At 33.7% G+C, this 13,568-nt stretch overlaps 1 protein-coding gene across 1 annotated transcript; it reads right to left on the bottom strand.

The window, feature by feature from the left end:
• Positions 1-6,104: 6,104 nt before the first annotated feature.
• MS3_00009326 (uncharacterized protein) lies at positions 6,105-10,654 on the bottom strand. The gene is made up of 5 exons (XM_051217679.1): positions 10,600-10,654; positions 9,723-9,789; positions 8,696-8,773; positions 7,333-7,481; positions 6,105-6,482 (listed from the first exon to the last, which is right to left on the bottom strand). The coding sequence occupies exons 2-5, from the start codon at positions 9,781-9,783 to the stop codon at positions 6,330-6,332; spliced, it is 441 nt and encodes a 146-aa protein (XP_051065107.1). The 5' UTR covers positions 9,784-9,789; positions 10,600-10,654; the 3' UTR covers positions 6,105-6,329.
• Positions 10,655-13,568: the final 2,914 nt, after the last annotated feature.

The following is a 13,568-nucleotide window of genomic DNA, read 5'->3' as shown; positions in this document are numbered from 1 at the left end:
AGATGTGAAAGATGAGTATTCACATGACCAGAATAGGCAAGAAAAATGCAAACAACTAAAACAACGAACAATCGATTATTGATAATGTAGAATAAAAATCACTTATTACCACTGGTAACTGACATACGTTTGTCGGATTCAATTCTGCCAAGGGTACATAAGCTGATGGATGATCATTGACGTGGTTCAAAGACCTAGTTGATTTTCGAGACTTTCATGAATGAGTTTCTTGTCATAGAAAACAGTTGGGAATGCTGAATGAATTGTGGTTTTCAGGGATCTGGAAAGTCCATTCTGAAAAACCACAGAACGAATATCTTCCTCGAATTGCATGCTCAAGTGTAAGAAATATTTGAAGATATGTATTTGTCTGGCTCCTGAGGATAAAGAATGGATCACAGTACTCACCGTGCTCAGAGCACTAAAATCTACCAGTTCCAATTTACCCCGTTACACTTCATTTCCACTGAGCTCATCTTCAATATGTTTCATTTTATTTGATAACTTTTATAAAACACCTGTATTTCACCACAGATTACCACTACTGCTACCATTAATTCTAGTCACATTTCAATAGAAATTGAGCAAAGTAATGTTGTTTGTGTTTTGATATACAGTAATCTGTGTGCCCGGTTTTCTTTTCACTTCACATTACCCTCTGTTTATATTGAGATTTCAACAGGTCAGTACAGGAAATTCAAGTATTCTGTGGGAGTGATCATGTATTACATTCTTACAGTCGTCATTAATTCATTGTTTAGTTCATAAAATTAATTAATCTGAATCTCAATGAAGAGATGAAGACAATTAAGTGACACAAAATCAAACCATCATCTGTAAACAGACTGTGGAAAACGTGATTGTATAGTGAGTATTCAACGTCAATTTTATGCTCACACTTTTCTTAGTGAAGTTGCAGAATCACAACTGATTACTAGTGTCGGTTGAAACCACTCTTATGCTGCCCAATGTTATTGATGAGATTTATCGAACACTGTCCAATTGCATCGAACTGGATGAATATCGGTGTGTGTATCATCACTTCAGTATTAGTCGCATTAATTTACAATATCATTATGCGAAATTATCGCATCAGTGTGACGATTTATAGGAAGCTTATTTAGGGTTGTCATTGATTTAGTTTAGGTAAAGAGTTGTTTTTGCTGGGAAATATTTAACTCAACTGATTTCAAATGGAGAAAATAAATCATTGTGTTGTCTTTGGTCAGAATCAATCAACATCATTGGCGAATAACTCCTTTCAATTACAGAAGTGTCCAATTATTCTTTGCTTTTTCACAGATTCTTTTCAATCAATAGCAAAACACTCATGTTTAAATCAACGTCTAATCAACATGTTGCCTCCTGACACCTCATGTACATTTAAATCTGTTAACCTTCAAGTTTATCAACATATTCTACTACCCTGATCGTCATCACATCAGTCCAATTACCTACGCAAGACACTCATTTATCGTTGGTCGGATATCATCAGTAACAGCCTACCATGTGTGAAAACAAACCAGCATTCAGACGATGAAAACATTGAGAAATGACATTGAGGGTGAATATGATATATATCGCTGAAATCGTCAAACTGCATCACAACGCCGGGGCTAACTTGAAATCCTGAAGGGCAACAACAAAGTGAAAGGCCAAAAAACACACTGCGCCGTGAATTGGAGGCGAACATAAAAAAGAATTAACAGCGACTGGAAACAACTAAGAAGGATTGTCTTGAAAAGTGTTGGATGGAGAATGCTGATTAGTGAGTTATGCTTGCTCGCGATGAGTATCAAGCATAAAAAAGTAATTGATAAATACAAGTAAACTTACAGAGAATGTTCATTTTGTTCATGTGTTCAATTTTTTTGTTAAAATTAAGATCAAGTACAGCCAAATAATAATCTAGAATTTTTTGCATGATATTACAATGAGCATTATAGGTCATATCAAATCCTGTTTATCCACACTCAATACTCCTTACATTTTTCATAATTGTCGAAATTGGTGATTACTGTAATTGAGAGCTTTCTTGGGTTCGATATTGAAATAGGCGCATATTGTTAATAAGTACAGAGAAATGCTTGGTCTCCGTCGAAGAACTACTGAAGTAGAAAGAATTCTTTTAGGATGGAATAATTTCAATCCGGATAAGTAAGAAACAGCTTTGGGAGATATTGAATTCAGCTATCAGTTCGCCAACTCTTGCCAAAAAATTGTCGGGATTAATTTCCGTGTAAATGTTTCCAATTTCTCTCATTCGCAAAGTGCGATTGGTTGAGTTCCATCGAAAACGCTCTCTATTGTATTACAATGACTTCGGATGTGAAACAGTTATGGACCGTAAGCAATAGATGGAGGTCGTGTAAATTTGTGAACTGATCAAGGTTCCACATCAAAATATATGACAACCGTCTCTGTGATCTATGGATTAAGCGCCCACAAAAAAAGACCGAAGGATAAGTTGTGCATTGTCGTTGTCGTGAATTTGCTGAGTTACATACAAGGACGAAACAGTCAACACATGCTCGGACGTTTGCAGTGGTGTTCTGACTTTTATGACTCTGTGAATCAAATCTATAAAGATGCCAACATATCTCCAGAAAATTGTGGTGTATTATATTCGGGATCAGACGTTGACTGGTTTTTGCTGACCACTTTTACCCTATTTCTACCACTACAAATGTCTATCCTGTCTCTTATCACATTTACATATTCTGCTCTCACACACCATATTAAATTCTCAACAAGATTATCTTAACACGGCCTTCTCATCGCACAATAATTTCACACAACATTTTCCTTATTGTTATTTACTTTGTAATCAATACCATTGGTACTTCTACTGTACCAACAGACAATAAAAAATAATTATTATTAACGTTATTGACATTTCTATTGTGGTTATGAAACAGTACACAGACCAAATTGGATTCCTTTACCGTTCATTTTGTGCCCATCATTCTGTTCCCCAAAACGTCCAGAAAAACTGTCGGAATAAATAGTCATATTAGTATTGTCGTTATTATTATTGTTAACTGCACTGACTTAATGATGTTCTTCGACCATGCTTTCCATGCACATCATTTGTTTGATTAATCCAATGACTACAAGTTGACTCCTTACACCCGATCACCTCAACCTCTTATTACTATCATTAAACCGACATAGCTTCACACAAAGAAGGAGTGAAATCAAATATGTAGGTAAAAATTATCTTCCCAGTAAATAGACTACAACTCCAATAGCACATTTTAATGTGCGGACTGTTAAATAAATGAATGTGGATGAATAGAAAGGTGTGATAGGTTGGTTAATAAGAAGAGTCCTGTCTTTTACCGATGAGAACAAAGTTTTAGTCATTCTGAGATGAAACGTTCTTCAAATTTTACCTATATTATCATAATAATCACTGCAACTTTGATAAGTCGTCTTTGAATAAGATAATCTGAATGATGTTCCATTGTTTCAATGGCTTGTTTCTTTCCATATAGATGTCTGTTTGAAGATGCAGTATCACACCTGATTATGAATGACAGTGTGACCGAATTATGAGAGTGTTTGGTTTTTGTGATTGTGCTGTTCCAACGACGAGGGACTAAAATGGCAAAAGGTCTCTTTGGCCCATCTTGTCAAGGCAGACTGACAAACTTTAATAAAAGTAAAAAATCGAGATCACATCATCCAGGTCTGGAATTTCGTTTTGTACTTACCAAATGGATCATTAGATTTCGTGTCCATTCGTTTTTAATAGTCACATGAAAATAACTGGTCTTGAAATCAGACTTTTTCAATATTGATTTAAGTTAAAGATTCGACTGTATTCATAAAATGGACTAAAAGACCAAGTGAATCCCTCAAATATCAAAACGCGTTTAGATGAAAAAAGACGTTGAAGCGACGTAAAATGAAATCGTGATTCTACTAGTATGTAGATAAGTGAATGAAATAGATTTTCTGAAGTGACTACTAACGTATATGAACTCGAAGCCGAGTTTATGAGGGTTTGTGTCACTATTCACATGATTACTGCTGAGAAGCATTGAGGTTGCTCTACAGTCACTACTTACAATTCATGGTATATGTGTATTTTGAGGTGCTTCAACACATTGACCGAGAGGAGGAAGTTGATTTTACACTTTCAAGTTATTAGTAATTAGTGGTTGAACTTTGTAGTTCCTTGTGCAGCAAATTTGAATTCATTTTCTGTGGGTATGATAAGAAATTATGACAACTCATTAAACGTAAGATGTTTTTATGTTCTTTCAGGTGTGCAAATGGTTTCAGAAACGAACTAGTGGTTCAGTAAATTATATATCTATGACAACTACAAGACCATTGCTCGCAACTAGTACTCCTAAATCTGAATATCGTACCACACGTTTATGTTTGCATTGTCTATATTTTAAGGAAACGCTATTAGAAACTTGATAGGGTGAGAACTGACATCCTTTCAATGGTCATTATTTTCAAGTTAGTTGTGTACTTGTGCAGATAGTGGAATGATATCTCGACATGAACCTGAGTTATATTTACTATTATTATTTTGCTGAGAGTATGAACTCAGTGTGACAATTAGAGTGTCGTTACTGTTGTTATGAAGTAATCATCACATGAGTGACATCCACTGGTATTTTATTGAGTATCCCCGTAATTTAAACATCATATGATGACGCGCACTGAAATTAAACGAGTATTTTGAAGTCCATAAACAATGATATAGATGACAGTAGCACAAGTGTATGTGACAGTGCAGTAGATGAAACATCCGTTAAAGTGTAAATTTGTTTTCAGACTTATTCAGTTGGGCTGCTAAGAATACTGTTTTCGCGTTTTTATTTGTGAACTAATTCAGAACGTATATTAGAGAGTCAGTTGCACGTTCATCTTCTGTGTCACGAAAACAGAGAACGTACGCCTGGATATTCAATACTCAGTCTGGGATCAAGGAATAGCATAATGATTTGGTGAAAAAAACACGAAAAGTGTTCTGTTCAATAAGACTATTGTTCATTTCGACGAAATTTAATTTAGAAGCTAGTGTGCATTCCCAAGTTGTGAGTTTCAATCCGAAGTTATTAAGCAGTAAACGCTGTACAACCTGAGAGTCGTTGTTGCACATAATAGACTGCGCGAAGAGTGTTGTTATAGCTAATTGAAGATTTGTTTTAAGGTTATTGTGGATTCAACAGTGGAATAGAATTATTTATTGTGGATAACCTAGTGTTTCCTTAACGTCTGCTCACATAATGGTTATAGACGGATCGACCAATCTTTATTAGTCTCCTCGATACATATATGCAGAGATTAATCCAAAGAACGGGTTTATCTCAAATAAGTCCTATTAATCATTAGAATTTGGGTGTAAGTGAAATTTTGATAACAGAAGCTTTCTTCCTCATGTTGGATATTCCATGTAATTATTTAGACTGAACTAAGTTGGATCACGTTATCAATTAAATATGAGATACAGACATTCAGAAGATGTTTATCATTTATCTAAACAAACTGAGACAATTGCCAATGGCAAATTGTTATAACACAAAATCATTATTTTGAACTGAATGCTTCTTGACGATAAGAGTGATCAGACCTAATGAAGGTAAGACTATATTCGTTTAACGATTTCGACACTGTTTTCAAAATCAAATAATTTTCAGTGTACTTTCAGCTCATTAAAATTCAAGTTCTTATTCCTGAAAGTGGTTCGAAAAATTTTTGTGTAAGGAATAGAACGTGTTAAAACATGATAGGTCTTAATACACCTCGGAGCTTTTCACACACCCAATTCAACAAATGTTTGCATATTCACCTCTCTTTTGCTGGTACTCATTTGTTTGATGCTTATTTCTTTTATTCATATTTGTTAGTAGCATTCATTGGTATTCAAGCCTTAGTGCCCTGTTTATGTTTTGATAAGGTTTTCGACAGGTCATTTTAAAACAATGACCACAGTTGATCCCAAATGACATTTTACATTACTAAGACTTCATCGAAATAGACATACCCAACGGAATTATGAATGATGACAGTTATCCGAAAACCACGTATACACAATACTACTAATTTACAAATAAATCGTCATAGAGCTCTCACGAAACATTTCAGTTTCTATTTAATGAACATAATTATGCAAAAATTATAAACCACATTTGTTACTTTATGAACCAGATTACATCAGTGATTACGTGAACAAGCATAAGAAAGTAAACAGTTTCATATAAAAATTCTCCAAATTATTGAAATAAAGAATTAAATCTAAAGTTTTCCAGTGAAAAACAGCTTGATCAGAATAATAAGAATAAGTTATTGGACGTTTCTGGGAATCATTCATAACTTCTTTGTCGTCTACGAAATCCCATCACAATAAGAAAACCGATACATAGAAGGCAGAAACAGATGGCTAGAGGTATGATGACATATAGGTACAGAGATGATTTGTTCTGTTTAGTTTCTTCGTGAACATCAGCAATCACTTTCTAAAGAAAAACAAAATAGTGGTATTTATCACTGAACATCACATATTTACTAAGTATTGATCAGCTTCTATGGTAGAAATTCGTTGATCCTCATTGTATTTTCAGTGTGATTGATGGGGATTGGCTTACTCGGATCGGTCATATCAGTGCTCTCCCGAATACAGGAGACAGTAGCATACATTACAAAACATCAAATATTATACAACTAATCAATTACTCATCATACATTATTTTCAGCAGGAATGATGGAAGAGAATTCATTGTTGCACAATTCGCATTTGGACTTTCACTTAAAACATCTACTAATCTGACAAACTTTTTATTAAGTACGCACTAACCTACTACAATGTGACGAGTCATTTGTGTGACGAAATCCGTGATCTGGATGTCACGTCTAATCACAGTCCAAATGTAAACCAATATAGATTTAATGTACGATTTTATTCAAGCAATCCATTTACATGACATATTTTACAACAGAGAATCCGAAATTCTTGTCGTGGTCTTCAACAACGGGGAACAACTAGGACAAACATTTTTCAGTAAATTACACTTCTTTATTCAAACTCGTTTCATCGGTATTTTGTATTAATCCGCAGATATATATGCTTTCATGTTGGATTTCTGAAATAACCACATATTCTATGATCTGTATAAATTATTGTGATTTCAATAACTGATAGGAAGCGACGCTTCGATCCCATGTTTACTGTTTCCATGGAAAATAAGCCTCATAATCACGTTGTATCTTATTTATAGCAACAATATATTCCATCGAGTAAATCCATTTATTCAGAATGTGAAATTCGGTGATATTGAAAACGACATGTGAATATTAACAAGCACTAACCTCGATACGGCAATCATTTATTTTCAAGTCATGAGTATCCTCATCATTACTATCAATGCATACGTTGATTCTTTCACACCAAATACAAGCTGCATTCGATGTTTTGGAGTTTTGGCATGCGTTAGTCGAATTGTACGTTGAACAAATTTCTATGAGAAGAATAAGGTGACTTAAATGTAAATTACCAAACAAAATGTAAGTAAAATACAAAACATGTAACAATAACTCAATGATATTTGGAAATTTCTGAATTAAGCGACTAGTTCATTCCCTGGAAAATTGTTATCATGACGCATAATGCAAAATATACAACGCACTTTCAAATTCTCTCATATTTCACGACATCATAATTGAATTGGATGGAACTGCATCAAATGAAAGATGAATCACGACAAGTGAGTCTGAAGGATTGCAATAATTGCTAGCATTCAGGCATGTCCACACGATGCTGTCAAAGCGTGTTGCATTGAATTTTTGATAGTTGCACAGTTTCTTCTCATGATATCAATTTTCCTATTGAATTCATTGCATGAAAGTCAGTTGCTATTAGAGTTTAAATTCATTTTCAACTATGTTAATTCATTAGAATAACTAAGAAACAGTGACACTGCTTTTTCAATCATCAATGACATCTTTCTTGAACAGATTTCAGTCGACCTACTATGTTAGTATATGGCTGTATTCTGGACTGTCAGTTAACGCTGCAGGCCAGTTGAATCAATGGAAATTCATCGATGATAAAATTAACATTTTATTCGACGAATATTAAAGCGATCTCTTCATCAGATTATAGAATAATTCCTTCGGTACTTTTAGTTACTCAGTGTTCACATTCATGTAAAACAACGCATTTTTATGCCGTGAAAGTTGTGATAGATTCTGAAATAATGCGATTTGGAGACGTGATTCGTCTATACATGCATTTTATCGGATATGTATGACATGAAGGAGATTTCCGAAATTAGGCGATCGTTTTGAGTGTAATCTCATTTACATGTGGTGTTATCGCAATTCATAAGTCCCAAAATAATTCGACTTCTCATGTACACACTCAACTAACTGACACTTAATCTTTATCAAGACTAATATCATCTCATCCATCGCTTCTTGACTATGTGTTTAGGTATTTAATCAAGGTGAAGACTTCAATATTAATTTAAAATGGGCGTTTCATCATTTTTAATATTCAACAATGAAACGACGTGTAGTGGTTGATGGTAAGTAAAACGACAATTGAGTCAAATGCCTGGAGATCATTTTTTGGCTGACAAAATTTGCACATGGAATTTCTAATTTCACGAGACAAAAGTGATGTATTCACGTGTAAAAATGTTTTATACTGGCCAAATAATGTATAACATACTCCCAACGACTTCATACTCCACCAACGTGCTAGATTCGATCCACTTTCCAGGTACAATTATTTCATGTTCTGTATTATCTTCTAGGATAAATCGAACGGTAAAAGATACATAAAAGTATAACAAGACGTTCGCACCATTTAAGGAGCGGTCGAAATAAGAAACTGAGAAATTCTTTTAACAAACGTAACGCTGATCATTCGATATCCCCAAATATTATGGTTAACGTCGATCTGAGTTCCAAAAATGATTATTATTCAACAAGTAAGTGAAAAATGAAATCGGCAAATTTCCGGGTAATTTTACGAAGAAGTTAGAGCAACATTTGCGAAAAATGTGTTTAATTCGTTACATAATATTTCACACTTCTAATGCTAATAATCAACATAGAAATTTACAAACAAGAAAACAATGGTGGCTCGCAGTGCAGATGCAGACTCGCATTTAATCAGCTGGATATACTTGCACTTCAGAGTGGATATACACTCTGGTACTTGAACCCAGCAACATTTGCTCCGAAAGCCGTTCCGTCAAACACTTAGCTACTCAGTCCAGATATACACTGACTTGTGCAGTCGAGTAAAGTTTTGACTCATTATTGTATTTTTTTATTAAATCTTTGAACTTATATTTCGGACTTTGATTGAGTCGACTGTTAGTCACGTCTATTTGTGCGCACAATGCTTGTAACATCGTCAGGTGTGTGAGTTTGCGAAAAAATGAATGGAAATATGGTCTGCTCCTTATCGTTATTCACATATCCCTGTCGTGAGACGTCTCCAAGTAGCCACCAAAATCTTTGCGATAAAGTCATTCATACACCTTATTGTTTTGTTCTAAATATATGGTTACCTGAGCGTCAGAATATGTGGATCGTGAAAACCATTATCCATGGAGTTTATCACAGAAAGTTGAGAAAAAAACATGACGAAATTACTCGAAAAAGACAAGTCATTTTTGTGACATGATTAATGTAAACTGTAAGTAACTTATCAAAATCTTAACACTATTTGTAGAAATGTTCCTTACTTGATCCACACACAAATGTACGGCTGATTTTCGATTGTCGTTCGCTCTCCTCAATTTCCATAGAAATCTGAAATGGAATATTGGAAGTCATATTGAAATTTTGTCAACACAATAAAGCCAAGTAATCATCGAAATGATGTGTAATATCTCTGATTATCTTATTCACAAACAAGTGATAACACTTATGGTAAGCATACTGATATTCTCTCTTTAGAATTCTTTTTTGTCAAACATGCATGAATATTCAGAATTCAATGAAGTTTGATGAACTATCTACATAACATAGAACGTGACGACACACTGTGAGATGAATATCTAGGTCTGTAGAAATTAAATGTGATTGTGAATAATTGCAAGGATTCCGCAATCAAAATATTCAACGGAGAACGTTCGGAACAGATGTTGAAATAAAGCTTGACATAATATGTGCTTTACTGTAAAGTACTGTATCAAACACTGTTTGTTGCGAATTCGCGATAATGCTTCCTTGTTTAGTTTGATAACAGTTCACCTTTAAATATTCACTGTTTTTACCAACTGCTTGAATAAAGTGTGTCATTGAGGGGTTAGTAATAGTGTGATGTTGTCTGTTTGCACATTACAGAATGTTGGTCTCGTTCGGTCATGCTCAAGGTAACTTGACAGTATTCTTAAACATGAAATACTGGAACAATCTAAAGTACTTGACATGAAACTATATATCCATCCTATTGTGCAACTTACGTTCTCATAATAGATAGATATTCTCCCACTCGGATATATCAAATTGGTTATCTTGGCTACAATCTCTACAATTGAAAGACTATCGATATTAGAATTTAAGTGAAAAACAATAAGCAAGTTATTGTTGGGTGTAACACTATATATGACAACTTACAAGGTGATCAGATTTTGATGGATATTTGCCATGTTATCTCAAATGCTTCCTTTAGTTGGATTCATAATAAATACAGCGAAGTGAGCGACATGTGAATTAAACGAGGATGCAACCTTGAAAACTAATGTATAACGCCTGATTTCTGAAGTTGTATTACTGTTGTATTGTTATTGAAATAACAAATCGTCAAGTTTCCCAATAGGATCTGATAGTCGGAGAGGTAGTCACATTATTACAATATTCTATTTAATGACTCTTGTAGCAGTCAACTCTTAGAAAATATGACCTGTGGTACGAAGTGTTGGTTTTAAATGAAACTCAAGAATTTATTTTGTTCCGTAAACTATGGACATTTCAATCGATCAACTGACACTAACCATAGTGTTCGTTTGTAGTAGATGAGAAACGAGTAACTTCACATATAGCGTGTTAACAACTTCTTAATCTGAATAAATAATATTTGGGGATGACTATACAATGGATGGATGTGTAGATGAATGTGCTGTATACAGAAATTGCTTTGTGACGAGCACAATTCATTTATTTTGAAAATCATACACCTCGTCAGGTTACACTGTGTTCTGTAAATGAAAATAAATCTCTGTATTCGTTTATCGACAAGAAAAAATAAAAAAATGGTGACATATTATCCATGGTGATCTACTTATTACTCTTCAAATTTAGTATTATCCAGATCATGCCATCTGTTCTCCAAGTCTTAATCAACCTTATCGAATGGTGAGTCAATTCCACATATTAATCTACTCTCACTTCCGTGAAAGGTAACAAATTATTACTTTTTCAATATTTAAAACGAGCTGTGTCACACAAACCGTGACTAATCACAATGAGTAAAGGTGTAACTGTCAAGATTTCACAAGTGGTTAGACGTATACTCATATTCTACTTACGTGTATCGTTAATTTTTCCTTCAAAAGACATTCTGACTGCGTTGTATTCATCTAAAATAGTGAAAATCAAAATAGCTATTTCTATTTCTATTTCTTAAACTATATATATCTCTAAACATGGTTTGCTTTTGCATGCAAGCTATCAACTTCATTCCGAGATTTGAAAGTACCGGTCTAATCAAATGTTCAATAACCTTTCATGCGAAATTTTCAAAACGAACTTCAATTCAAATATATGACAACGTTTTACTACAATCAACTGAGAAAAATGGGTAAGAGAACTTCAACACTTCATATGAAAAATCATTTTTCGAGATTCTGTGATCCATTAATTTTGATAACTGACCGAAATGAATATATGTTAACTTGATGTTCTAACTGTTCTTGTCTGAGTAGATAGTCCTGTACTAAATAAATTAGTTTATCACCGATACTCAATCATTGTATGTTTAACTTGAGGTGAATCAGTGTTTTATTCATTATTTTCACTTGACAGTAATTCATACGTGCTGTGACATACGCATTCTCCTTCAACAATTACACTAACAAAACAATCACTGTGTACTGGTAAACTCCCGTGTATAAATCAAATGAAATACTGGATCACTTCAGCAAAATCAATGTAAGAAAAAAGTTCAACAAACTACTACTGGATAATGTATGAACTTACTTCCTCCCAAAACCTCGAAATCGGAATATACAATGCCTGCTATATGATTTGAAATTTTTCCGAATTCCTTTTCTTTGCGCATTTTTATTTCATCTGTGTTTATTTAATCAAAACATACAATTTGATTGACTGAAAACTAGAACAAAATGCATGGATTATATCTGGATTGCTTTAAGGCCTCATACTATTGACAAATCGAACATGAAAGGAGATTCACAGAAGTTGCATAAAACTAATGAATTAAAGAAATTGAATCAACTTTGATTCAGGGTATGAAATGTGATTAAGAAAACAGTAAAATTCGTGGTTCAAAGAAAATTATTTACTTACTATCGGAAATAATAATATGATTGATGTAATTGCCGTAATAACGAAACGGGAATGTTGGTAAACCTACCTGAAAATATACACATTCGTTACATAATGTGGTCAACTCACTTGATTATTTAGAATTTTTTCAAAATTGCCATTTATAACTGGATGGGGCTGATTTAGGCGAATCCTCTGTGCATAATAATTATTATAAGACTGAATACGTGTATTAGAAGCAGATTAAGAACATACATATTTATATGAACTGGTTTCACGAACTACTTTCTCATCAAGTAGTAATTGAGATTGTTCACAGAGATCTTGGCAGTCAAGGAAGTTGTGAAGCAACACGATGAACAAATAAAGTGATATCGAAAGACCGAATGAAAAATTGTGTCTAAAATGATTCAGGTAAAGAAAACAACAGTATTTCATTGAATCCAATTTCAATTTGTATAAAATATTCATTTACATCGTTTGTTCAGCCAACACTCACCTCATCTTCTCCTTGAAGGTAGTAAATCAAATTAAATTGAAATTTTTCAGGCTTATATAAACTTTTGAAGTGTTTGGTTGTATCTTTCTAATTGAATGATTCAAAGCGACCATTAAGAAGACGGAATTTGATAAAGTTCTATGTTAATTTTTAACCAATCTTAATGATGAATGAATTCATCATTATTCAATAATTTTCTGGCTGTTGGGAACGTGAGCTGATATTCATCAACCGTTGGTTTAAAATATTGATCTTTTTTGATGGAATCTCACTTTGATGTGTGTAAAATGGTCATCGATTAATTGATAGAAGAAAATATGCTCTCATATACTCACAAAAAAGCAGTCTGTCGTATTAATATGTGAATTTATTTGTCAATGATCCAATCATTCGAGTTGATCGGGAAAAGTCAAAGTTGTGGAACTATAGTGTGCTATGATACAAGTGTTGCTCTAATAATAGACCAAATCTTAAGATTGAAGACTTGATATGACATAACCCCCTAATATATAAGATCTTACGTAGAAGTCATACTTTGGTCTACACCAACTCATCGTATCGAAACAATCATCAATACATG

Source organism: Schistosoma haematobium, chromosome 5, assembly GCF_000699445.3.
Source record: "Schistosoma haematobium chromosome 5, whole genome shotgun sequence".
Taxonomy (NCBI): Eukaryota; Metazoa; Platyhelminthes; class Trematoda; order Strigeidida; family Schistosomatidae; genus Schistosoma; species Schistosoma haematobium.
The sequence above is the reverse complement of the archived record's forward strand: the minus strand, read 5'-3'. Positions and strand labels throughout refer to the sequence as shown.